This window comes from Cornus florida, unplaced genomic scaffold (genome assembly GCF_030987335.1).
Source record: "Cornus florida cultivar Cherokee Brave unplaced genomic scaffold, ASM3098733v1 CherokeeBrave_3.0.0_Hap2_Chr02, whole genome shotgun sequence".
In the NCBI taxonomy this organism is placed as follows: domain Eukaryota; kingdom Viridiplantae; phylum Streptophyta; class Magnoliopsida; order Cornales; family Cornaceae; genus Cornus; species Cornus florida.
The window spans coordinates 48,213,057-48,240,713 of record NW_026775572.1 but is presented as its reverse complement, the minus strand read 5'-3'; the positions used below and the strand labels follow the sequence as shown (position 1 = coordinate 48,240,713).

The 27,657-nt window shown below is 34.2% G+C and overlaps 2 protein-coding genes across 5 annotated transcripts; both read left to right on the top strand.

Moving 5' to 3' along the window:
• Positions 1–5,868: 5,868 nt before the first annotated feature.
• On the top strand, positions 5,869–17,772 carry LOC132294924 (pyruvate dehydrogenase E1 component subunit alpha, mitochondrial-like). Its single transcript, XM_059792951.1, has 8 exons — positions 5,869–6,736; positions 6,976–7,055; positions 8,737–8,814; positions 15,043–15,138; positions 15,246–15,317; positions 15,464–15,517; positions 15,632–15,697; positions 17,452–17,772. Exons 1-8 carry the CDS (start codon positions 6,049–6,051, stop codon positions 17,494–17,496), a joined length of 1,179 nt encoding a protein of 392 aa, XP_059648934.1. The 5' UTR covers positions 5,869–6,048; the 3' UTR covers positions 17,497–17,772.
• A 3,252-nt stretch (positions 17,773–21,024) lies between these two features.
• Positions 21,025–27,268, top strand: LOC132294923 (protein WVD2-like 7). 4 transcript variants are annotated; one of them, XM_059792946.1, is made up of 10 exons: positions 21,025–21,171; positions 21,722–21,838; positions 22,051–22,995; positions 23,153–23,551; positions 23,665–23,729; positions 24,945–25,019; positions 25,203–25,299; positions 25,439–25,510; positions 25,619–25,729; positions 26,775–27,268. In XM_059792946.1, exons 2-10 carry the CDS (start codon positions 21,797–21,799, stop codon positions 26,820–26,822), a joined length of 1,854 nt encoding a protein of 617 aa, XP_059648929.1. In that variant the 5' UTR covers positions 21,025–21,171; positions 21,722–21,796; the 3' UTR covers positions 26,823–27,268. The 4 variants fall into 4 exon arrangements, with proteins under 4 accessions (XP_059648929.1, XP_059648931.1, XP_059648933.1 ...); XM_059792948.1 differs by having other exon boundaries at positions 21,026–21,171; positions 21,681–21,838; XM_059792949.1 differs by lacking the exon at positions 21,025–21,171 and adding an exon at positions 21,468–21,619.
• The last annotated feature ends 389 nt before the right edge of the window (positions 27,269–27,657 follow it).

The following is a 27,657-nucleotide window of genomic DNA, read 5'->3' as shown; positions in this document are numbered from 1 at the left end:
GAATTTAGGAGATGTTTGGTACTCACGCATTTGGTAAATAAAGGGTATCGAACCAAACAACCGAATAAAAGGTACTTAATGTGGCTCAGCCACGTCAGATTATTTTTTTAAAACATAACTCCTACCTCTTCCCTTCTCTCTCCTCTCTTCCTCTAATTCTCGATTTTTCTTTTGTATTCAATTTTATCTTTGATTTTGATTTTGTCTCTCTTTTTTATTTCGCAAAATTGAAGATAAAATAAATAAATAAACAAATTTCTTCATATTTTGCAAATACAGAAACACAAAACCAAAACCAAAACAGAACAAAAAAGTAAAAAATAAAAAATAAAATAAAAGTTACAACTGTTGTTTCTCCCCTTCAAATTTTGTATCATAAAAATCAAACAAAAACTTCAAGAAGATTCATTGTTTCTTTCCGCGCTTTTCAAATTTGAATGGGACTAGTAATTAATCTGTTAAAAGATACGAGGGTTAGGTAGTTTTTATTTATTTATTTTGTAAGAAATTAATGTGTTTTGTAATGGCAATTCTTATGAGGATATTTACTTACCAAAAAAAAAAAAAAATCTTCGACATATTTTTCATCTGGGATTGAAAAGATTTATTCTTGGAAGATTTATGAATAAAGAAAGGTTGTACGCGAATAAAATCACGTAAAATTTGATATTTATTTGGGTAAAAACCTTTAATTTCTCTGTTCAAAATATTAAGTACATCAGTAATTCGTCGAATCGTCCTATACCCAATCCGTCATCTTTCCGCTTTCCGTAAAACTTTCCCTCCTAATGCCATGATGATAATACCCATGAAGCTCAAGAAGTATCTCATGTCCTACCGAACAAGTACCAAAAAACTCGCGAGAAATGAATGGGGGACTGATGGATCTAGACCCCCTCGGATCCTCTCAAGATAGAGACGCATCATTAATGGGGGACAACAAGCATCAAAAAGCCATAATGAATTAAGGGAGGAGAATCTATTATGTGTCTGGTACACCATGCAATCGAAGCCGATCAGGTAGTTTCCAGAGATACAGCGATATTGGCAATAAAAATGACAAGGAGGACGAGTTTGGTCGGGTATACTTTCTCTTACCCTCACAACTTTTTAAAAACTCCACCTTTGTCCCTATTTAAAATGGCGAAAATAGAAAAAAAATTCAGTCCATTCCAGCTCTGGTTTAACATTTTTATCCCTATACTCATCCCACCTCATTTAAGATCAAAAATTCTCCTTCATTTACTTCTTTTTATCAACTAAAATTATGTAGTTATTAAAAATATTTATAAAAAAAAATATGAATAATAAATAATTTAACATAAAATTCAACATTAAAAACATTCTATAGTACCAATTTAATAAAAATATTAGCATATCAAAACCAGACAGGTCAAATAGCATTGTTCCCCATTTACCTATCTAATAAAATAAGTGTACTTAAATAATTTACCTATCTAAACCGGGTGGGACGAGCTCTCCCGCCCTCACACCAAATCCGTGCAGGTTTTCATTACATCAAATCATTTCTATCCAAATAAGCTAAACAGTCTCCCAAATTCGCCAAAAAATAGAGCGGGGCGGGGCAAATTACCATTCCTACTTGGCAGAGATCCGAGAGGTAAATCCTTGAGATTTCGCTTTCGAACCGCACTCCTGACTTGAATGGTACGTGTGTTGTGGGGTCGATACACTTCCTCTACAAAATTGCACATGTGCGTTATGCACAAATGACTCAACCATGCATCGGACACATCGAATACTTTCTCATTAACGAGTGATTGAGACATGGACTGTATTGTGCTATACACTTTTTGAACACATTAAATCATAGTTTAACATAGTTAGCTTGAAGTAGTGACATTAAAATTTAAAGAATATTGATAGGGGCTCAACAGTCAAACTTATCCGACTAATTTTATGTGGGTAGAGTTTGATGTCACTGGGACGTCATGAATATTAATGACATTAGTTTTCACTCAAGTAAATAATCGGATTTATCTGACTTTCAAATTCAGAATTATTATTACTCCATATAATATAAAATGACAGTGTTGAAACTTCTACATTAAATCAATTTTTTACGCAATTGTTTCAAGACTCAAAATAATTATGTCGAAACTCGAAATAATATTGTCCAAGCCTCTAATTTAACACATTAAATCGTAGTTCAACACAACTTAGACTCGAAATTTCATAGTAGTTCAACACTAATACTTCGAGCATGAATAGTGTTACAACACCTTTTTTTAAAAATCTAGAACAGAGGATCCATATATCAAATATCAAGAATTAGGTTCTCCTGTTTTACTTTTAGTTTTTATAAATAATAATTGTGTCATTTCATTGAATAAAACAGAGTCTATATAGAGTGCCCATGTGGTTTCACAATTATTTCCTTTTTTAATTAAGCAAAACACATCCACCCATGACTTCCCATGTGGGGGGACCACTTAAAAGGTTGTTATTTTATCTACCGCGTACACTCAACTCCTTTTAAAGACGTGGCAATTTTAAATTTTATGGTTGTTACCTATTCTTAAAAGAACTCCAATGGTCTTCTATGGGCTCTCAAACTTATAATTTGAGAGATAAGTAAAAGACAAATTCTCCCAACCTTTCATTTGGCCTCTCAAAATTTGAAAATTTCATTTTTTTTCTCTCAAATGTAAGAGCTGCCAAATTTTTTTGGCAAGTCTGTTCAATGGCCTACGACACCGTTTCTTCAGCCAACCCTTTCTCTCTCATCTGCAACAACTATTTCCCTCTCATCTGCAACGCCCCCTTTCTCTCTCATTTGCAACAACCCAATATGCTGCTCAGCAGTGGTTCTGGGTGGTCCAATCGTGGCTCCCTTCGCCGTTGCCGTGGTTCTGATTTGTGGCATGAGCTCCGGTGAAGAGGGCGGCAGCGACCAGAGCTCCGGTTCTGGGTCCCCTTTCTTGCAAACAAATAGATTCCATTGGCTCAGCAGCTCCAATTGTCAAAAGAGGAAATGAAAATAATCCAAATACCAGCACTGAGGGTTCAGATCCCATGAATACACCTGCAATGGTAGATTCCTCAGGTCTTCTTAGCCTATTGGTGGGATGGGGTGGTAAGATAAACCGGAATATATGGGTTTTGAGCTTCTGATTCTTGTAAATTTTGTAGTTTACAGTTGTAGAGAGAGAGAGAGAGAGAGAGGGCAAGTTCTCAGAATTGAGAATGAGATGGAGGCGATTGGGGAGGCTGATATGATTTACCCTAAAAACATATATATTTTTAATAATTATATAATCAAATAGATATAATATACACACATATTATATATATATATATATAAAGAAAAAAAATTATATAAAAAAATTAATTCACAAATAGTGGTAAAAAAAATTATAAAAAATTTGTTTTTTTTTTTATTTTTGTTCCTTTTTTGACTCAATATTTTAGATTTTTGTTTCTTTTTAATTAGATTTAATTTTAGTTTCCTTCTAGTATCTACAACTTGACTTGGAATGTGCATAATATTAATATTATTGATGCAAATATAAATGGTAGGAATGGTAGTTGAAAAAGAATGGTGGTTATGTCAAAAAATAGTATTTTGCACCATTGGAGCAGAATTGCTAAATTGTAGCATTTTGACACTGTAGCACATGTCAAAATATAGATTTGACATCCAATTTAGCATTTTACCATTGGAGATGCTCGGGGTGGGTCAAATATGAGTGAGTAAAATTTGAATTGTTATTCATAATTCAACCTGTTTGTAATGGGTTAAATATAGATTGGGTTAAAATGAATCGGGTTAATCCGTCATGACTCACCAATCTGTTTTAGGAAAAAGATATGTTATTATTTTAGATAATCTCATTATTATAGTTTTTTTAAAAAAAATTTAGATGGATAAAAGTTTGTAAAAATATGTATCGATAATTGTAAATCTTTCGAATTATTTTGAAATTTTTTTAAATTTATATTATATTATATTATTTATAATTTTAAATTCAAAAATTTAGACAGAGAAAAAGAATGATGCAGAATGAATTTTAGAGAGAGTGGGAGAGAGAGAATTTGGGATCGTGTTAGAGAATTTTAGAAAGGAAGAATAAATAAATTTGAGTCAAATAAAAGATGTGAAATTGTGTCTTCTATATAATGGGAAAAACATGGATCAAATTGAATGCACATATTCAATCCATTTAACCTTCCGAATTAAATATGAGTTACCTATTTTAATTTATATTTTAAAATAATTTATCCATATCTATTTTAAATTAGGCAAATATAAACAGATTGATTGATCATGACGCATTTTTCCACCCCTACAAATTTTGCATTGCCTTTCATTCAACCTAATATCTAAAACACTTGACATAAATGGTCTTTTTCTTAAATAGCCTTCGGTACGTTTTCATTACCACTAGCAAAAACTTTGAATTGTGAACTTTTGAGTCCATGACTAGAAACTTTGTTAAATCAAAATATCTAGCACTAAACTGCACAACATTTTTTTTATTTTTTATTTTACCGAACCCCATAAATATCTAGCACCATCCAATGGTGCTGCCATTGTGTTGATGTGTATCACCTAGAAAGGTTCTTACCAAATTAGGTTTAGAAGGGTGTTTGTCTAGTATCAAATGAAAGTAAAATGAATATAAATGTATGAGTATGTAACATTATTTAATAATTTAAATTTTTGAATAAATGAATAAACGGACATCCATTATAATTAGTATTAGAGTCAGACTAAATCTTTAATTCGGTACCACGCCAAGTGCCCGCTCGAAAGACGTTCGAGTGAGCCATCCGGGTAGGTAGGTTGGTCTGACAGCAACGAGGGCGTTACGAATTCGGGTGAAAAAGAATGTTACATGAAGTATTTGTCCCACATCGGATCCTGATGGGAAGTGAAAAGGGTATAAAAGGGTGGGTTTGCCAACACTACCCAATAGCTTAATCTTTTGCGAGTTTAAGTGGGGGAGAATGTTACAAAAGGTATTTATCTTACATCGGATCTAGATAGAAAGTGAAAGGAATATAAATGGGTGAGTATAAATGGGTAAACGGCCACACATTACAATTAGTATCAGAGCCAGACCAAATCTTTGATCCGGTGCCACGCCAAGTGCCCGCTCGAAAGGCGTTCGAGTGAGCCATCCGGGTAAGTAGGGTGGTCCGACCGCAGCGAGGGCATTGCGAATTTAGGTAAAAAAGAATGTTACAAGAGGTATTTGTCTCACATCGGATCTTGATGGGAAATGAAAGGGATATAAATGGGTGGGTTTGCCAACACTACTTAATAGCTTAATTTATTGCGAGTTCGAGTAGGAGAATGGGCAAGCGCACAACAAAGTGGCTCTAATCAATGTTGTGATACTGAGTGGTCTATTTCGCCCAAGAACAATATTAATATTTGGACCGGAAAGTTAGGCAAAATAGTTGAATAGAATATATTTGATTGATTATTAATGCTTGGAAGGTCTCATCTTATTATATTTGACATGCAAGAGTTAAAAATATTAAAAAATATTTAATTTTTAATTATCATTTAAACAATTCAACACTTAAATTTCAAGCCTTAAAATAATTCGTACTTAATTTTCAGTTACCTTCTGGTTACACCCTGCCTATTGGAGTCAAATGGAACCATTACTCATTCAAAAAAGGAGGTTAGAATTAATTGAGCATGTCGAAATCCTTAAACAATAGTGCCAAACATGGTGCTAAATCTGTTGAAATGACATATAATAAACCAATCAAACAACACATGTTGCATGATGTGTGGATATATTATATATAGATATTCCTATCTTGACTACGAAGGGCAAAATGGGAAAATTGTCTTCCCAAGAAAACTATTTTGTCCACCTGGGAACTCCACCTACCAATTCGTTACTGGTGTGTGTCGACTTCTCTCCATTCAAAATCGGCGACTAAACTCACCAGCTCCGCCACTTTTGGACTCCACATTCCTTTTAACTTTCTCTCTCTCCTCTCAGACACTTGTTCATTGTTGGAGAGAGAAACAATAACCAATCATAACAGTTACGATCCAATCCAATGGCTCTAACACACCGCGCTTCCAATCTCCTGAAACCCATCTCCACCGCAATCTCCTGCACCCCATCTCTCCACCGTCCCTTCTCATCCGACACCACCACCATCACCGTCGAAACCAGCGCCCCCTTCACCGCCCACCAATGCGACCCTCCGTCTCGCTCCGTCGACACCTCCCCCAAAGAACTCCTCTCCTTCTTCCATGACATGGCGCTCATGCGCCGCATGGAGATCGCTGCGGACTCGCTCTACAAATCCAAGCTCATCCGCGGCTTCTGCCACCTCTACGACGGCCAGGAGGCCGTCTCCGCCGGCATGGAGGCGGCGATCACCAAAAAGGACTGCATCATCACTGCCTACCGCGACCACTGCATCTACCTCGGCCGCGGCGGAACCCTACTGGAGACGTTCTCCGAGCTCATGGGTCGTCGGGGCGGGTGCTCCAAAGGAAAAGGCGGGTCGATGCATTTCTACAAGAAGGAAGCTGGGTTCTATGGAGGGCATGGAATTGTTGGGGCTCAGATTCCGTTGGGTATTGGATTGGCATTTGCTCAGAAGTATTCAAAGGAAGAACATGTGACCTTCGCAATGTACGGTGATGGTGCCGCCAATCAGGGGCAGTTGTTTGAGGCTCTTAATATCGCAGCACTTTGGGATTTGCCTGCCATTTTGGTCTGTGAAAACAATCATTGTAAGGATTGGATGAATTAACACAATTTAATTTCATATACATATATGTGTGTGTTTATATATAGGGGTTATTGTTTAGTGCAGTGGTAAAATGCTCTGGTTGTCAATTTTGAAAACATGGGTTCATGAGAGTAGCCACTTTGTGCAAATAATGCCAAAGTTTAGCGTGTATCCAGTCTGCCCACTGAGTAACATATATAATTGTTGTGTGATATGATTGATTTTGAAATGGTGTTGCAGATGGGATGGGGACGGCGGAATGGAGAGCTGCCAAGAGTCCGGCCTACTACAAAAGGGGAGATTATGTTCCTGGTTTGAAGGTGAAATTGGGTTATATATGGTGTTGCTTTGAGTGTTTGGATTATATGGAGTCTTATTGTTTTGTTTCTGCAATTTAAGTGAATTTTGGTTTGTTGTTTAAATTACCACGAAATAATGCTATTATTTTGATTTGTTAGAAATTTTACTGGTCTTAGGAATCAGATATATACTTTAGTTCTTGTATTTTATCATATCCATGATAGATTATGTTGTGAAGGAGCATTATTTTATTTTTGTTATGATAAATTGTTCTTCCAATGATAAAACACATGAACTTTTTATTGGCAATTCAATGAATTTCTTACGTTCATGGGGTTTCATACGTTTTGTAGTTTTAGTGTTATGTCACATACCACTATTAAAAATTGGTAAAAGGAAGTTATTTTGTAATAGTGGATTATAGGGAGCTGGTGTAATGTGTTACTCTGTCAGAAAATCTTAAGATATTTTTATTTTCTCTATAAAGGTTGCATTTGTTTGAGTATCAATTTGTCTTCCTTGTTTCCATCCACTTGTGTTCTGTAGGGTTGACTGTTCAAATTTTGTAAGGTCTAGCCTGTTTTGAGTGTTTTAGCAATTTGAATTGCATTAATTATATTACGATGCACTTTTTGTTTCTTACCTAACACTTCACAACTTTTGTCAAAGCACAAGTGGAAGTGCCTTTTGGCAATTTGCCTTGCATGGTTTTTTAATGTTAACAATATATTTGAGATCGAAGGAACGGTAGTAACTTGTGCCTCGAGAATAAGAATCAATTGGAGGATGATAGTCACAGAACATTACGTCATCATTTGGTTGAGTCCCAATCAGTTGAACTTTGCTAAACAAGACCTTTATAACTATTCGGGGTTTATATGATTAAATTTGTTAAGTAAATTTTAAAGGGAATTCATGTTTCTTAATGGAATCAACTATTTGGGGATTATATGATCATATCCATGAAGGCATGAGGCAAATTTTAAGGGAAATCATGTTTCCTAACATGGTATACAACTTTAACCAAAGCACAAATGCCTTTTTACAATTTACCTCTTCTGGTTTTTTTACATTATTTTTAGAATAAAGGAACGGTAGTAACTTGTTTTCTGAGAACAAGAATCAGTTGGAGGATGATAATTACAGTACATTAGGTCATCATTTGGTTGAGTCCTTATCAATTGAGCTCTGCTTAACAAAGTCTTATAACTACTTGGGATCTATGATCAATTCCATGGAGTAGATTTCAAGGGGAATTCATTGTTTCTTAATGGAATTATACAATCTTTACATGGTAAATTTTTCTTAACTAGTACAAATAGATTTTAATAGATAGTGGGGACATTTCTGGTTCTAGATTATTGTCTGCGATGTGCGATGATGAATATAGTTTATTTTCAACGTTTTCCTTTGCGTGTTGATTTAAAGAGTTGAACCAGTATAATGGAATTTTACACACAGAGAGCTACTGAAAATAGATTGTGTGTGTATGTGGGTTTCTTGTAATAGGTGCTCCACATTTAATTGACCTTTGGGTATTGAGTAGAAAGTAGTCTTGGTTCAACTTCTGTATGAGAAAATACCAATGCCAGGTCACTGAATAATGATAAGAAATTATTGTTGTATTTTTGTCATTTCTATTTCCATGTATTATTGTTTCCTATGCTTCATAATAATCGTATATTTTACATCCTCACACAGGTAGATGGTATGGATATCCTTGCCGTGAAACAAGCGTGCAAATTTGCTAAGGAGCATGCTTTGAAGAATGGACCCATTGTGAGTACATTTATTTGGCATTTGAAGCATGCTGAATTTTTTTTTTAAATTTTGTCTATAGTTCTTGTTTTCAGTGCAACCCATTTAATAAAACCTGCATCTCCTTATTCTTATTTGGGTTCGTTGTCAAATTTAACCGTTATATTCCTGTGAATTATCTTAATAATCTGCTTGTTTGGATTCCAATGTGTCAATACAGCATAATTTTTTGGTTAAAGCAAGCCGATTAACTGGAATTATGTAAAAAAAGTCTGTAAAAGACAGACTGATAATAATTCCATATAGACGTGCTGTTGAACAACAAAATCATTTTACATTTAATTTCTTTAGCTGAGGAAAATTACATTACACGCATAAAGTAACTTAAATTGTTGGAATTATCAAACTCTGTGTGACCACAATTATGCTAGGCTGGAGGCTGTCTCAAAAGATAACTTTAATTGTAGGAATTATCAAACTCCATGTGACCACAATTATGCTAGGCTGGATGCTTTGTCTCAAATTTCTGCAGATGCTTGTTTTCACATGGTATGATAATTGTGGGAGGCCCATCCTATTGAATGGTCTAAATGTTCATCCGATGAGATGATGGATATCTGTGGAAGCAATCTCTAAAGGTGTACAAAAGAGGTGGAAAGGAGAGTTCCAAGGGCGAGCTTTGATTTGGCATATGCTCGATGGTGTGGGGGGCCATTTGGAGTCCTGAATAATTGGGGGTTTTGGTCAAGTTGCATCATTTATGACCTTGGTGGGCATTATGATGCAACTAGCGTGGGTTTTATTTGCTTTCATTTACGTTTGAGTCACGATTTAAGAATTTGAAGAGTACCATAGTCTTCAAACTCCAAGACCTTGGGAATTTTGACAGTACCATAAGTCTATTATGTGCTACCTTACCATCTCCAAACCTAAGTGTACAACCATCACAATCGATTAAAGTAGAAAAAGAAAGATTTATTTCCAGTCATATGCCTACCAATATTTAGCGTCATTAGCTTTTAGTGTTGTGTGGATCACCAAGCAATCTCTATCTTTCTTTCTTATCTGTAGATTGTGTTGATTTCTTCAATTTAGCCTCTTCTTTCTTTATGGGAAAAGTTTTCAACTTCTTTTTTAGTTTCAGTATTTTTATTGCTAGAGAGATTTGTTCACGCATTCTTTCTTCTTTAGCTAATTTATTCTTTTTGTGCACTTAAATTTTATGACCTTTCTTAAAACAACAGTGACATGTAGGAACATGCTTAGAGGAATTTTTCTTTTTAAACTTCACTAGATTTCTTATGAAATTTATCTTTAAAAGATATCTCAATTTTATTTTTCGTAACTAGTTTAGATGTTCCAATATTATTTGCTCTCTTAAGATTTGTTTCTTACTCATCTATCTTAGATTTTGAGACCTCATTAAGCTCCTTGGACAATGTAGCCTCTAGTTCGAAAGTTTTCACTCTCTTGGATAATACGTCTTTCTCTTTCTTAAATTTAGTCATTAGAATTGTTGAACTAGCATTTCTAATTTTTATTTTTCAGATTTTATTGTTCAATATCATTTAATTTATTCAACAATTTAAAGTTTTCCATTTTAAGACAGAAAAGCATTATACAGCTCCCAAAAAACTAGTCTAAAAATATCATTTTCATAATAATCAAAAGTCGAAACTAGAATCATTGTGACATGATTTAGAATCAACTAACTCCTTGCCAGAATCACAAACACTATGTTTATCCTTGAGTAAATTTAATTCACTATCATATTCAATATCAGAGGAAGTATCAAATAAGCTAGAACTATTCTTTCACTTCAAATTATCAAAGAAAGCATTATCATCAAAACAAACAAAATCAATTGATTCCACTTTTTTAATACCCGTAATTCTTCCTATAAATCAACTCTCTATGTTGAGTAACCTGCTTTGATGTAAATTGTAGGATCGGACTGTTATCCAGTAGAACGTCCAATAAACTAGACCTACAGGTGGGGTGAATAGGTCTTATGGATATTATTTTTGCAACAAACATTTTGAATTATTGCAATTATGATTTGAATTTATGTTAATTAGTTTGGTTCATATCTCAATTCCATTCACATAAAAACATAAAATATAAAAGAGCAGTGATAGAGAAACCGAAGATTTCTACCGAAAAGACACCGAACTTGACGTGGCTATAGCCACGTCAGACAATTTCATTACGCGTAAGACGCTAACTCCTTTTTCTCTCTCTTCCTCTTCATTTCTCTCTCCCGTTCTTCATCAATTCTTCTTATCTATCCTCTTTCCCGAAATCTAGTGGTCAAATTTCTCCAGATTAATTCTAGTTTGAGACTGGTCCAAACGTTTGGATGGAACGTATACATATATCAAAGTTTTTGTTTGATTTTCAAAAATACAAAATTTAAAGGACAGAAACAATAGTTATAGTTTTTTGATTTTGTACCTTCTGTATCAGCAAAACATTGAAATTTTAATTTTTTTTTTTATCTTCAATTTTGCAAAATCAAAAGGAGAGACACAAAACTAGAATCAATTGAGATAAGATTGAATAGAGAAGAAAAACCGAGAATTAGAAGGAGCGAGGAGAGAGAAACGAAGGGGTATCTCACGCGTTTATACTTTTAAGAAAATAATCTGACGTGGCCAAGCCACGTTAAATTCGACCTCTCATTTGGTTGTTTGGTTCGGTTCTCATATCATTTTCCAATATAAAATAAATAGTGAGTAGAGAGGCACAAGATTTTTACGTGGAAAACTCTAACAGGGGAAACCCACGAGACCTTGTCCAGTCATGAGCAGTCCACTATGAGAGAAAGAGGCTTACAACTAAGTTTCCAATTCACCCTAGAATCACCTAGTTCATCCCAACTCAGACTTAATGCAAGATTACCCCGATTCATCTGCTGCTGATCCATCGATAGATTTGCTTTGCACAAAATCTGCTTCTTGATGATTTGTTCAATCCTTCTTTTCTTGATCAGTTGAATTGCTCTTGTAGTGTTGATGATTTCCTTCTTGTAGATTCTCAATCACATGTGATGGTCAAACTATGTAAAACCCTAGATTGAGAAACTAGGGTTTTCTCTATAAAATTAGGATTCTCTCTAATACATGTAGAGATTCAATTGGTGAGCCTAGACTGGCTATATGGTATATGGTAAGCAGAATTATTTTAGAAATCTAATTTAAAGAGAGTTTTCAAAATAAGTTTCTGCAGGGTTTGATCGATCTAGTGGTCGATCGACACCTACTGGGGGTCCTTGATTAATCAAGCTTTCAATTGAGGCTTACTAGAATATCAAAACATTTTGTTTTTTTGAAAAACTTTTGATCAGTCCATCTATCAACAACCATCATCTTTCAACACTCAGTTTTTCAATAAATATTAATTTCAAAAAACAATTTGAGAAAACTTCAATTCAAAAGAACATTTTTGAAAAATAAAAAATAACAAATTTATAAAAAATATTTTGAGCCAAACAAAAAACAAACCTAGATCAACTCAGATATCTATGGTCTCATTCACCTGTGCCTTAGAAAAGTGATCAAGTCCTGAGGTCTTTTTCCCCATCAACCTCCATGAACCGTGGTTGTAGACGAATGACTCATGATACTTCGGCACACTACAACCGATGTTTTAGTAGGAATTTGCTAACGTTACTCATAATCCTAACACATATTAAAACAATAGTTATATATATGTGAGATATAGACTGACTTAGTTATTAGTTACAGGAATTGTATACTATTGTTTCCTTGAGTCATGATTTTAAAAGTTTGCATTCTGTGTCAAATCACAAAGTTAAAGGTGGAGGAGTTACTTCTTGTAAAACCTTTTGACAAAACATGCATGGGGAATTATATCATAGCAAGATTCGATATCTCTTCTGAGGTAGGAAAGCATAGCTATTTCTAAGTAAGGAAAAAGTTATAATGAGGGTGCGCTCACGATGTGAGTGCCCTCATGATATATATATATTTTTATAAGTTTTTTTTTTTAAAAATAATTGCAATGAGTGCCCTCATGATAGACTTGCCTTTTTAGGAATTTGTATTTTTTGTTTGTGAAGCTTTGGTAGGGATGAAGACCGGACATGTGTACACTGCCATTGTACATGGACTCTTCTAGATCCCCAAGACACCTGTGTCGAACAGATGCACTTAGGTTTTGGTGTAATAAGACCTTTTTGACATGTTTAGTGTACATGCATCTAGCAAGTATCCTATAATTTTCAAATTTATGATATGATTGTGCATAATTCTTTTATAATGTTCTTTTTGTTATATTATTGCTCCAGATGCTCTATGGTACATATAGATCCCATTTTAGCTAATATTTATTAAGTGTGAATATTTAGTCATGTCCTCTTGTCTTTAGTTTGGGATTTGATAAATCCAATACTTGGACATGAAACGTAGGAACCCAAAAGTAGTTTGCACATTTGGTTTACTTAGTTTTCTATTAAATGTCATAAATTTCATTAAAAATAAAATATGGGAGATTTGGCTCATAATGGATGCGTACAAGTACAAGCCAAGTAATATAGATTTTGGGATCTGAAATTTATTACATTTGATTGAATAATAGGGGCCCATTTGGCATTGCTGTTAGAATGGAGAAAAACGCTTTTATCTATAAAGCCGACATAAAATTGTTGTTAGTAAAAAGCATGTTAGGTATACTGATTTTTTGAGATAAAAAGAATATATATAGATGTTTATAGAGACCTAAAAAGGCTTGGAAAACTTGGCAAATTTGTGCAAAAAACAGTGCACTTTTCTGTATATAGATGTTTATAGAGACCTGATAAACAGTGCACTTTTCTGTGTGCAGAAGTTCAACCGGTTGAATTGCACACTGAACCGGTTGTACTTTTACAGATTGTAAAAATAAACCTGTTTTAGCTATAAGAAACTCAATGCACTCTTGTTCCAACTCAATCTATATATGTGCAATGTGTTCTCACTCACATACCTTGTCTAATTGTTGTTTTCATTGATCCGAAGTACGTATGCACATGTAGTTCCGCTTCCGACATCGAGACTCAAAAGTAAATAGAAAATTACAACTTGATCGGACACGATTTGACACCAAAATATGCCAATTACAAAAGTTATACTTCACATATATTACTAATTTTACAATAATGTCCTTTAATTGAATGTTTCTATGGTGCTATTTGATAAAACTGAAAATTTTAAGAGCTGAATTTTAAGTGCTAAAGTTTTTAAGTGGTAATTAAGAAATAAATATTTTTGATATCTTTTTGAATTTTCAGTATTTAGCGACAATTGATGTCCATGTCACTTAAAATTTTATCTCATTTTAAGTGGCGCTTATTGTTTTTGGTAATATTCAAATTGCATTATCAAGTGCACTTAATTAGATAAGTACTTAATCCGTTTAGAAGTAAGTGCTGCAGCACCTATTATATTTGATAATAACATGACTTTATAAAAAAGGGGATTGAATTGTCTTTATAAAAAAGATAAAGGGAAAAAATTGCCTAATGAAATACAGTTACCTAAAATTTAAAATATCTACTCAGAACGCAGTTTTAAAAGTAAGAAATTTTAGCTTCATTCAAAAGTTCTATTGAACTAAAATTGGTAACCATGAAAAGCGCTTTTAATGGTTACCAAAAACACATATACAATTTTTTTAAAAATAAAAGTTCTTTTAATGGTTGAAAAGCAATCCCAAACAGGCTCATATTCTTCTTGTTATAGTCAAATCTCAGAATACATGTTTTGCTCTTTCGTTTTTGTGTATTATGGACACGTTCCCCTTTTGAACGTTTTTCTAATATATTTTTACTTATCAAAAAAAAAAAAATCTCAGAATACATGTCCATGAGTTATATCTCTTGAAAAGTGTGGTTACTTTTTGTCTTATACTTTGTATACATGTGCTCTATAGATGGATATATTAAAAATTAAAAAGAGAGCGGTATTTGGGACATGTAAATTTTGTGCAATAGTATAGAATATGATTTGTGAAGCTACTTTTAGATATGGAATATAATCCTACTGGACAATATATTGCAAATAGGGGAAACCAAGTTGTGGAAGTTGTGTAATTCCTGGTTGCTCTTACACTGATAGTAAACCAATTGCATATACTTCAGTTTATGCATTTATCTAACCAAGAGTTGCTTGGATTGATATCTATTTCATTTTTTGATACATCATTTTATATAGAAATAACATTTTTCTGTCTTTCTATGTTCGTGTTCAGATTCTTGAAATGGACACTTACAGGTATCACGGCCACTCTATGTCTGATCCTGGGAGCACCTACCGTACGCGTGATGAGATTTCTGGTGTGAGACAGGTTGATATTTTCTCAACAGCAATTTCTCTCTAAAAGGAAATGCTTGTTAATCTGTGTCTTATATATCTAATATGATATGTTTTGGGGATTTATTGTAATACTGCCAGGTGCGTGATCCAATTGAAAGAGTAAGAAAGCTGATATTATCCCATGAGCTAGCCACTGAAAAGGAGCTAAAGGTATCGAATGACTTGAATCCTCAAAGTTTACATCATAAGAAATTTTATGCTATGGAATTTGGTTGGATTTAGAACATTTAATTTCTTAACTTGATAAAGTGTTGTGAGAAAGAACAACTATAGGATTATTTATTTATTTTGTGCAGGATACTGAAAAGGCAGTGAGAAAAGAGGTAGACGAAGCCATTGCTCAAGCCAAGGTGAGGAGGATATCATATTTTTATTTTTAATTGTTTACTATGTGCAACACTTCTGAAAGGTTGCCTTTCTTGAATTATTGGTTATGGATCTTTTCTGTTTTTCTGCAATTCCAGGAAAGTCAAATGCCAGATCCTTCTGATCTATTCACCAATGTCTATGTGAAAGGCTTCGGAGTAGAGGTAGATTTTCTTATTTCTTTGAATCTCTGTGAGTTGGTTATATACCCTGAACAATGAAGACATACATTATCTAACAAAAGTATAAAGAAAGGTTATTGATTCCTATTATTATTACAGTTTTTGATACACTACATATATATGAAATATGATTTTTAACATGTGTAAAACATTCTGTACCTCTAGTTGGTATTGGTTCTTATGTTTTGTGTGTCTTGTTTGGTTGTACATATAATGATACTTCTAGGAGGCTTGTGATATTATGACAAAATGCAGAAAACTGGGTAGAAGAAAATAAAATTTGTCAGATTCTTTAAGTTAGGGATTACAAGGATGAGATTCGATGAAAGGTGGATATATTTATTTTACATCCCATTCAATTAAAAATAAAAGGTGAAACTTGAGATAAGGAGTATATGTGGGTTTTTTTTCTTATCAATATCATCTTCTTTCCTTTTTTTTCATTTTTTTTTTTGGGGAGGGGGGGAACATGTCAGCTTCAAAGGCCTGACCTTTGACAAAATGGTAAAAGAAGAAATGCAAGAAGGAAATATAAATACAGCCCTAGCTTGTTGATACGAGGAAATGGTGAATATGATAATTAGACTTTGTTAAAACTTGTAATTCTCTTGTGATGAATAACCATGTGACCCGTTTTGGTATTGGCACATGGCGACTCTGGAACTGCCATATGGGAACTATAAAGTGCAAAAATCCATGCTGATCCTCTTATGGCCTCTTTGGCTTGGGAGTTGGCTTGTGTGGTTAGGTCTAGGGTTTGAGGATTGGTAGAGAGAGAGAAGAGAGTGCAAAAATCCATCCTCCAATCCCCCTTTTTGGCCCCACTTGGGGAAGGAAATGCAAAGTAATGTACATACTTTGGAGAGTCTTGGAGGTGAATCGTAAATCTGGCACCTTGATGTTTGATGCCTCCACCAGGTCAGGAGCATGGCCTGGTGGGCCATACGGAGCTCGGTGCCTGTCAGCACAATGACTCCAAATTGTGGTGCCAACCATGATAGTGTTGGTTTAAGTGGTTAGAAGTGTGACTAGTCAAGGGGGGTTCCCATCCCCTATCTATGGCAGGACAAGGCTGCAAAATTGGCTGTGACATTTTTAAGCTGGATGTTGAGATTAACTCCTCTCTCTCTCTGGTCTGCCCTGTTGTCATCTGAACCTAAACTCTCTGTGTACTTCACTACCCATGTACCACCTCTTAGGCTAAAGAACTCTAGACTTTGTTGTTGACCTTTTAAATATAGAGGAAACAGGGAAAAAATAAATAAATTTACCCCTCAGATGAAAAACCCATCGGATGGCCTAAAAAATATCTAAATGAATAACAAAAACAACCACCTCTTTTGGTCAAAGAACATCCGACTCCCAATTAGCTTATCTATATGCAAGACAAGAATAACTGACACTTGTATGGCAATTAGGCTAATAATAGACAAGTTACCACTTCTCAGAAATTGAAGTTTATAATGGTGATTATTATTTTCTTTTCTAAATTCTAACTTTTTCAAACCAATCAAAAGCAAAGTTAATATTTGAACACTAGTTACCACTTCTCAGTTTATGCTAGCTATCGATTGGAGGGTACACTAATTACAGTCAAAACAATGGTTCCACTTCCACTGTGGTACAGAGCATGTAGTGTCATAAACAAACAAATAAATGAATAAAATTGTTTTACACGTCGCCCTTATTTATATTTGCTAGTTTGCATAAATTGATGGTTTGATTTTCTGTTGCAGGCATGTGGAGCAGATAGGAAAGAAGTGAAAGCTGTGCTTCCTTGAGGTGAACAATAGAAGCTGTTCCTCTTCTTGACTAACAGGAATAAGAAGATAGAATTGCGAGCAGCAGAATCTGTTCCCTGTTTAGTCTCGGCTTGTTTTCGTTTTGGTATAGGAAGCTCTTTCGATTGGCGTTATTCAGAGTAATTTTTACATTTTGAAGATATAGTTATTTTGTGGAACATAACAATTGTACATGAAATTCGATTTGCTTCTCCCCAGCGCTGCTGTGAGACACTGAATATTTTGATACATAAAATAATTTTGGGCTTGAATCCATCATTGTTTGTCCACAGCTACAAATTTTCTGGATCATTTCGTTTTTTGTTTTGCCCTGATTATCTCGGTTTTCTGCTGGCATTGCAAGCCATGTCAAATTTAGTTTCTTTGGCCCTCTGATTTTTGTACTTGGAATTGCTATTGAGTAGATCAGAGCAGCACACTGTTATGGTAGTTCTATTGATAGATTGGGGTTGATTTCATTGGACAGGACGTATTAAATAACTTACCGAAAATTGTTAGATAAGTTATTTTTATTATTTTTTAATATATTTTTATTATTTTTACGACAATCAAACACCAAAAAATAAAATTATTTTACATCTAAATAATTGGAGCCTCGAGGAAAATAATACTCACATTCTACTCTCTTTAATATCGTACGTATGCACCACCAGCAGTCCATCATACCGAAGTAGCCAAAGCCAAATGGTTTTAGTCAGCTATTATTTCTACTTCCACTCTTGTATAGAAAACAAAAATGAAAATGAAAATAAATTTTAAATTTATTTTTATTTTTATTATGTGTTTGGGTAGTTTGCGAACTTGGACAATTATTTTGGACAATAATTTTGAGACAGTCAAAAATAGAAAGGTGGCAATTTTTATAAGAGGAAGGGAGTATGTATAAAATTGGCAATCAAGTCTTACGACGTCATCATTTAAAGGCAAGCTCATCTTGTACATAAAGCACTTCATGGTCTAAAATTTGTTAGAGCACTAGCGTCTGGATATAAATATACTTATCTCGCATAATATATTTTTATTAAATACCATTTTTGTTAAAAACTACTACTACATATCCCACTTTTGAGGGTTAATTATAGAATTTCACAATAGAAAAATAAATGGAGTGTTAACATCACCTCTCATTTGAGGAAGGAAAATTGCTTATAATAATTAAAATACATGTATATATATAATTGAAACCAAAATTAATTTAAGGCACACTTATATATATATATATATCACATGTTAGAGAGAAGTAGTTATAAGAATTATGTATCCACATTGTGGGGGAGGAGATGGAGTAGCTTAAGAGCATAAGAAGATGGAAAAACAAGGAAAGATAAAAGGCCTTCAATGTATATTTGATTTAGACACAATGATAAATAGCATATATATATATATAAATAGTGATAAAAAGTGTAAAATGTAAACCATTACGTGGATGTTGATGATTTTTCAAAATTTAATACGATTTGAACTAAATTATATTGTATCGATTTAATGCTCTCCCACGCAATTTATGTGTCAGATTTGAAATTCTATCGATTTAATGCTATATTTATATGCCATTCAGAGTTTCAGACCTTTATTTGAAATGATTCTTCTTTTAAAAAGGTTGCATATCCAACCCTATTAAAATTTTGATTTAAATCATGACTCAAATCCAACAAATAGACTTCAAATCAAATCATATATTTCTTTTTGTAAAAAATAAAAATAAAAATAAAATCAAGTTTTTGATTAAAAGCAGATTTATTTCTTGCCCTAAATCATATAAAGCGGAAGATAAAGTGAATTCGAGAATAGAAATATAAAAGCGGCAAAATTAAATCATAAAAATATGCCCATGGGAACAGCACCCGTTAAAAAAACATGTGACACCAATTAATAAAGGATGATTTGATTTAATTCATGCCCAAACTTCCCTTACCTTTAAGCAATTAAAAGTGACTCATATTTGAAAACTGGATTGATATGAGTGTGACAATCACTTGCCATCTCGAAAACAATGACAGCCCAATTGAAAATTACTTTGTTGAAAGGCAAACCCTCTTTAATCAGATACAAATGATTTGGACCTTAAATTAGTATGGTCCCACTTAAATGAAATTATAGCATCAAGATTAACTCTATTAGTTGAACTGGCCCATCCATTGCTCTTTACTAAATTGACTTTGACCACCACCTCCTTCCATCTATTATGGTCTGGGCCAATGAGTGGGCCGGGGCAATAAAAGTGGCCCATTTTGTCCCAAATAATCCTATGTATCAATGAGGATAAATTTCCAAGTAATTGCGAAGTGCATGTAGGATAAGGAGATTATATGTGCCTTATGGTAAATTATGGAGTGCTTTAAAAGATCGACTATGGTACCATAGTCGACTTAAAAAAAAAAAAAAAAGGGATAAGGAGATTATATGTGCGTGATGGCAAATTGTGGATGTTTTAAAAGACTGACAGTAGTTTGGGAAGTCCAAATGGGTAGTATTGGTATTAAAGAATTTTTTTGGTCACGTGACTCGCACATAACACTTTTTGGGGGTAAGAAACCCTTGTTTGCTCATTTTTCATACTAAAATGGTAAGATTTGAACATGAAGAGTTTTATGTGCACAGTTTACAAATTACATACTTATAAGGAGACTATATGTACCTGACGGTGAATTATAGGGTGCTCTAAAAGGTCAGCATCACCATAGTCGATCAAAAAAAAAAAAAAAAAAAATTGATAAGGAGACTATATATACTTGATGGCGAATTGTGGATGCTTTAAAAGAGCGACGCGAGTTTGGAAAGTCTAAAACGTCAGTGTTGGTATTAAAGAGTTTTATTGGCCACATATCTCGTACATAGCACTTTTTGGGGGTTAGAAAACCTTATTCGCTCATTTTTTATACTACTGTTTGTATTCATAGCACTTTTTGGGGGTTAGAAACCCTTATTCATTCATTTTTTTATACTATGGTTTGAATATAAAGGGTGCTTTTGCACATTTTACAAATTAAAGGATTTTTTTTTTTTTTTTCACTTCACCCTATTATATATATATATATATATATATATATATATATATATACTTTGCATTAGGAGACCTTTACTTTATTTTCTCTCTATAGGGATTTGGTTGCATTTATCGTGTACTTATAGAATAAGAGACTCTTAAAAAATTTATTATTTATTGTCGTGAGTGATAGAACGTCAACTCTCCTAATAAGTGTGTTCTTTAGAGCTCCCACCCCTCTCCTCCTAATTCGGTAAGATATGAAAAAATTAGCAATTTTTTTCACAATATGATTCTCATACTGTCCTCTCTCGAAGGTCAAATCTTTCTCAAAATGTACACCTAATTAACGTCATAAAACAGAGACTTCATGAATAGAATAACAAGGCAGTTCAATATCGCTTTAATTTAACAGGGCTATATGAATGACCAATTAGTTCAACGAATTTTAATTGGCAGGGTCCACACGTGTCCCAAGTTGGTTCCATTATTGATTTTAGAGATCTACCTTCTAACATGTGTAAACCTCTCTCTCTCTCTCTCCTCCCTCTCTCTCTATACTGTACTGCTTTTCAATGTGGGCCTTGCTTTTCCCATCCATTCTCATGGCTGATCTGATCGATATCTTGTTGGGGACTCTCTGAAGTCTGCGAATGAGAAATCTTTAGGTAAGAAATAAATTAAACAAAATCCCAATTTTTTATTCTATTCTTTTGCTTTCCTACGAGGCCATTATGTTTTGTTGGATCTCCATAATTGAGTCAACTTTAATCTTTAATTTCCCATTAAATATTGCTCAAATGTATCTATTTTATTGTGTTTTCATGTATATCACACTCACAAACACAAACCCTTTTCATCTTTTACACTTTCCACAAAAGGGTAATTGTAGTTGAAAAGTTTGAAACATTTTTTTGGAGTTCTACAAGAATTATATGCAACTTTGGTGTTCATCTCTTTGTAGATGTACTCTTCTTTTTGTGTTGATGATTGGGGAATAATGATCTTTGGAGTTTCTTGAAGTACCAGAAAGTGACATTTTACAGTTGTGTAGATGATTGATGAAAAAGGGGAAAAAAAATGATAGAAAACACAGCACATGCCATGTCTTCACTGGTTGCATTCTTTTATTCCTCTTTTTGTCTTCATTCTGATCTGCTTCTTATTGGTCTCCTAGTGTGGTTGAGTGGATTGATGCAATGCACATGCTTGTTACAGGCCATGGTGTGATGATCACTGTGTGTATTTTTATGGTAGCTCTGTGATAATTCAACCTTCATGCTGTGAGAGTTAATGGGTGAATCATTAGTAGAACCACTGAATGTTAAAGATAAGGTACACCTGTTTGTCCTTTGATCAGTTAAATGTTATCCATATGTTTAATTTGTTTCATCTAATTGTGTTTTGAAATTGTCTCCCTTTTTTGTTTTTTATTTATTTTTAGTTCCATCTCATAATTGCAAAGTTCCTATACTGTTTGTTGTTATTTCATTCTGTTTCTTGCTTGAAAATTTGCCTGGAAATTGGATTTTGTGTTATATAAACAGATGGGTGAGTCTGTTGGCTCTGTATCTACTATGGAAGTATCGGTTTCGTTTGGTAGATTTGAGAATGAATCGCTTTCTTGGGAGAAATGGTCCACTTTCTCTCCAAACAAGTACTTGGAGGAAGTTGAGAAGTGTTCAACACCTGGATCGGTAGCTAAGAAGGCGGCTTACTTTGAAGCTCATTACAAGAAGATTGCTGCTCAGAAGGCTTTACTGGAGCTGGAGAAGAAGATGGAGACTGATCCTTTGAGGTCAGATGATTCAAATTGTGAAGATCGTAGTGAAATCACCTGTGGGAATGCAACAGAATTCGGTATATCTAATGGTCAGAGCTTTCCTACAGGAGTTGAGCATGTCACCGATTTGATTAGTGTTGAGAATAGCATTCATGTTGACGAGTCAAATGAGGATGCTGCAATCACCATAGAATGTCAAAGCACATCGGTCGAAGGAACTAAGGAAGAAATGGATAGCATACCAGTCTTACCGGATAGCCCCAAATCGAACAGACCAGAAGAAACTTTATGGGTTCAAGAAGACACTCCTCGAAAGAGATCTCAGGATACAGTGGAATTTCCAAAAATGGATAAGGAGAAAGGAAACAATCTGCAAAATAGAGAGGAGAATGTGACATTGGGCGCATCTGAAAAATCAGAAGAAACTGTTTTAATTCAAGAAGACACTTATCAAAATAGATCTCAGGACATGATGGAATTGCCAAAAATGGATAAGGAGAAAGGAGACTGTCTGCAAAATAGAGAGGAGAATGGTGAATTGGGTGCATCCGAAAAATCAGAAGAAACTGTCTTGGTTCAAGAAGACACTCATTTAAAGGGATCTCAGGACATGGTGGAATTGCGAACAAAATCGGATAAGAAGAAAGGAAACAGTCTGCAGAGTAAAGAGGAGAATGCGAAAGTGGGTGCATTCAAAAAATCTCAAAAGGTGAATCTTTTGAACTTGACAACTAGTTGGTGTTTATAGAAGATATGACATATATAGATCATCTGATTATATTTCTTAAATTTCATGAACTTTTAATTATTTGGATTATTCCAGTGCCTTACATTATTATTTTGTTTTTCTTTTTGTGTGTCTATAGATAACTCCGACCAAAAAAGAGAAGAATTTGGCAGGGTCAATAAAGAAAGCTGCATCACCTTTACCCAAATCACCGAAATTTTCCACTCCTAAATTAAAAAAGCCAACATCAACTTCCACTGTCATGTCTTCTACTCAATCTTCAACGAAGAAGTCAAGCAATTCATCATTAACAAAGAGCAAGAATCCTTCTGCAGGAGAAAGCAGGAGAATAGCTCCTAAATCCTTGCACATGTCTCTTTGTTTGGGTCCTGCAAATTCTGATTCTACTTCTCTTACCACAACTAGAAAGTCTCCTATCATGGAAAAAATGGGGGATAAGGACATTGTTAAGCGAGTATTTAAGTCATTTCAGAACAATTTCAATTCGACTGATGGAAGATCTTCTGGACCAGAGCAGGTTTGTCTACCTTTTGAACCATGCTTATCTACTTCTCTATTCGCTTTTAACCAGGGGAGCTAGTCATGAACCTTCTTCATCTTTTCAAGTTTCTTGTCAACCTCTTTTTGCAGGTGTCAACCAAGGGTGCAGAGCAAAAGGTGTCCACTTCAGGGACTCCTAGGAAAGAGAATGACGGGTAATTTGGAATCTCATTAAGTCTATTGCGAAACATTCTACACTATCAATTGTTTAAAAATTTCAAAACAAGTTAAATGAAACCTTGAAAGTTGAAATGTATTCTTACATTGAGTGGACTTTAGAGACTAGATGCATGGGTAATCTAATTTAGCACTGTAAATTTTCTGAAGAAAATATTGGAGCTAGAAGTTAACTTCCTTTGTTTATGCCAATTACTAATTTTCATTGAGAATCAACCTATCATATATACAGTTAGTCAACACCAATACATTGGTGGTGATTGCATTTTTTGAGCTCTCTGATCTAATATATAACCTATCCTTGCGTATAAAATTTTTCTAATCATTGTTTTCATGTGCTCTTTGTGCCAGTTTGCTTTCCTTCTCCCCACATTAATATTTAAAAGGCTTGTTGGTTGGATGAGCAATATATGTTTAACATTAGAAGCTTTCTATGTATAAGAGATCTTGAATTTACTATTTAGAAATTTTTTATGTGAAAAAGGACTAGCTTAGTGCACGAGACTCCTGCCATTGTGAGTTTGGGGAGGGTTAGATGCACGCAGCCTTAAATTTGACCATCAATCAATCAAGTCAGTTCTTACCAGAAAGGATAGTCCTGATGAATACTAGAGCCAGTGTACTTTTTGAGGTCCAAGATATGAAAATGGCAAGATTATCTCACCCCGTGGTCGACATTCCATTCCCCTTAGTCGTAGGTGCTCACTCTATTTTGATTTGAATGGGCCTGGTCTCCCGAGGTACATATGGCCGGCCCTTCGGGTGTCTCAGCGATACAAACAAAAAAAAGATGAATTCCAATCACATCCCTCGCATCCGGAGAAGTGTTTCCTGTTTCGAATCCATGACCTCTGGGTCATGGTGGAGCAACCTTACCGTTGCACCAAGGCCCCTACTCAATTTTTTTTTATATAATTTCCAATATTATCTTATGTTTTTTTTCTTCATTTAAAGAATTTGAGAATATATATAATCTACTTTCTTTGGAAGAGTGAAATTGCTCTCAAATTAGGAATTATGAATTGTGAATCATGTGTCTCAGTATTCAAGAATGGTATTTTTGTTTGTATGCATTTTACAATCTCTCCACAGACAAATATATTGGTGTTTATATATGCATATGCTAATGTCTAATACTTGGTTTGACTTATTGGAGCTTTAAACATGAAACTAATTATTAAACTGAATTGCAGAATGAGGAAGGCAGCAGAAAAGATAAATGCTGAAAGAGATCAATCGGGACAAAGATGGCACTCTGTGTCATTAGGGTAGGCTGCATGAGTTCAGTTTATTACCAAAGACCTAGAATTTAGGTTTTTGTTGGAAACTAACTTATTCAAACACGAACTATTCTGAAATCCATTAAAGAGCTCTTTATGACCATCTTTTTTCCTATTTGGCCTCTTGCTTTCTATAATATGTTCATTTTTTTTTTTTTTTTGGATTGACAGGTCACCTAAACGAGCTGGTGTCAATCAAAGAAATGCAAAGGCTGTTCCATCTTCTTTTAGCTTGAGAAGTGATGAAAGAGATGAAAAACGCAAAGAGGTATCCATTTTCATCCCTCCTTATGGTGATTCTTAACTTGTTACAGTTGCAAGTCTGTCCTAACTTGCTGCAGATAAATTATGTCCTTTATTATCCATGTGTTATTCAAGTATTTATTTTCTTTAATTATTTGTTACAGTTTTCTAAAAAACTCGAGGAAAAGTCAAATTTGAAAGAGGCAGAAAGGACACGACTTAATTCAAAATCTAAGGTACACTTTCCAATTCTGGTAGAATTTTCTGCTTCCTGGTCCAGCCTATTTCATTATCCATCATGTATTGAATTTATAGCATATCTCAACACCTCGTACTTGATTCAGGGGGTAAAAGAAGCTGAGGGTAAAGTGCTGAGACAAAGCCTCAATTTCAAAGCCACACCATTGCGAGGTGTTTATCAGGGGCAAAGGACATCAAAGGTTGCTTTAGTTAAGGTACGCCTTAATCTTTAAATACTTTTTGACATGATACTCGGGATTCTTTTGATAAAATTTAAAGAAGGTTGATATAAATTAGTTCTGTCCGAGTGACTTATCCAAAAAAATGAATAAATAAATAGTTTTGTCCAAGTGATCACCGGATATGGAAAGTTTCATAATGAACCATCATAGACATGTTTCCTTTACCATAAGAAGTCATCAGGAAAAAAAGAAACCCGTGGAGTTTTTGACAATATCCACTTACTTTTTTATGCCTTTGCAAAATTATAGTAATGGTAACAAACTTGTGTAGGATTTTGTTAATTTTCCTCATATAATAAACCCATGGAGTTTTATGACCATCTTCCTCTCTTAGAAATCCATGAAAATTCACAGTGCCAGCATTGGGGTGTGTTGGGAAACTGTTTGGTCCATTGTGTATTATATATTATTATCGTACAAATCAATTTTTATGAACAGTCACAATGAAAACTTACAAACATCACTACAAGTAATGATAAAAGATAATTACATCTTTGTTCCATCAAACCATCAAAATGATTTCCAGTTTTTAGTGATGGTTTTCCTTCCGTTTGAAATACCATTCGAATTATTTATCTGCACCTTAATTGGCTATAATATAGTAGGACACAAATGGCACAATTGAGTTTCTTTGGGACATTTCAATGTGCTACTGTATTTATGTGAACGGTGTGAAATAACTTATACTCCAAAGCCTCATTTTTACTTTGATTGAGCCTTGGGCATTTAAATCCGTGGTCTAGAGCGTGTCCGGTTATTACGTCACTCAGATTTAGAGTAGGAACAGAAATGCCCAAGACCTTGCAAAAGCAACGGACGCATTTGCGTATTGATCAGCCTCTGCCCTTCGTATAACAACTTTTTGTTATTTCATTAAAAAAAAAAAAGAAAAAGAAAAGAATATATATATATATATATATATATATATATATATTTTCTTGTTTCATTTGTATATTACATATTGTTCCCTACGAACTTCAATTTATTATCAATATATGACAAGTATTGTATGATGCAGGAGGGTGCCAAGAGCGAGATTCATTTCCGACCGGAGTACCATCGATGAAAGATTCTTGCATCACCCAGGTTGAATGAAATCATGAACTTAAAGACAGAAAATTGCAGTGGGGGCAGAAGTAACAATATTTGGAGGAGAAATACATCAGTGGACAAGGATCACATTAAAAGAAATAGTGTTTTTTTTCAGCAAGACCCATACCGTAGTATATTATTGATGAGCCCACAGGCTCTTATCTCCGAATAGCTAGAATAGATATAACCCGTGTGGTCCACCTTGTCGTTTTGGTAGGTTGTATTTGTAATGAGCATAACATGAAAAGAGGTGGTGGTGCTTTTTGCTATCTTGTGTTGATAGATATAGAAGAGGAAGTGTCACGATGGTAATGTATGTGCATTATATATTTACAATTCTCGAACTATGTGGAGAGCATGAAATTTATGTAAGTTACACTTTACTATCTTATTTTAGCTTAAAGATATTGTGAGTCTGAACAGAGCAGTGTTTGGTGATTTGGTCCTAATTTTCTCTACACAATTCTTTGGAAATGTAGATGTTTTGAGTAATTGGTTCACTAAAACTGGATTAGATGGAGGATTATCTGGGGAAGTTATCCAGCAACTAAATACCAAATGAGTCGTGTCTGAAAGTCAGACGTGTTTGACTCATCCTTCATTCACATAAATGCCGGCGACTTTTAAATGTTAAATTTTTATAAGGTTCCTCATGAAAACAAGCATCGAATTTATGATATTGTATAGGATAAAATGCGAGAGAAATGTCCTTCTGTCATGGTTTCCCATGGATCAAACATGATTTACCAAAAAAAGTTTGGGAGACTTTGAAAATGATTTACCAAAAAAGTTTTTATAAGTCATTTATC

Bases quoted from the DNA above. Each gene is read 5' to 3' on its own strand.
- LOC132294924 (XM_059792951.1), top strand. From the start codon at position 6,049: ATGGCTCTAACACACCGCGCTTCCAATCTCCTGAAACCCATCTCCACC. The intron at 8,815-15,042 runs GTGAGTACATTT...GTTCGTGTTCAG, and splicing joins CTTTGAAGAATGGACCCATT to ATTCTTGAAATGGACACTTA. The intron at 15,518-15,631 runs GTGAGGAGGATA...CTGCAATTCCAG, and splicing joins AAGCCATTGCTCAAGCCAAG to GAAAGTCAAATGCCAGATCC.
- LOC132294923 (XM_059792946.1), top strand. From the start codon at position 21,797: ATGGGTGAATCATTAGTAGAACCACTGAATGTTAAAGATAAG. The intron at 21,839-22,050 runs GTACACCTGTTT...TTATATAAACAG, and splicing joins CACTGAATGTTAAAGATAAG to ATGGGTGAGTCTGTTGGCTC. The intron at 22,996-23,152 runs GTGAATCTTTTG...GTGTGTCTATAG, and splicing joins CATTCAAAAAATCTCAAAAG to ATAACTCCGACCAAAAAAGA.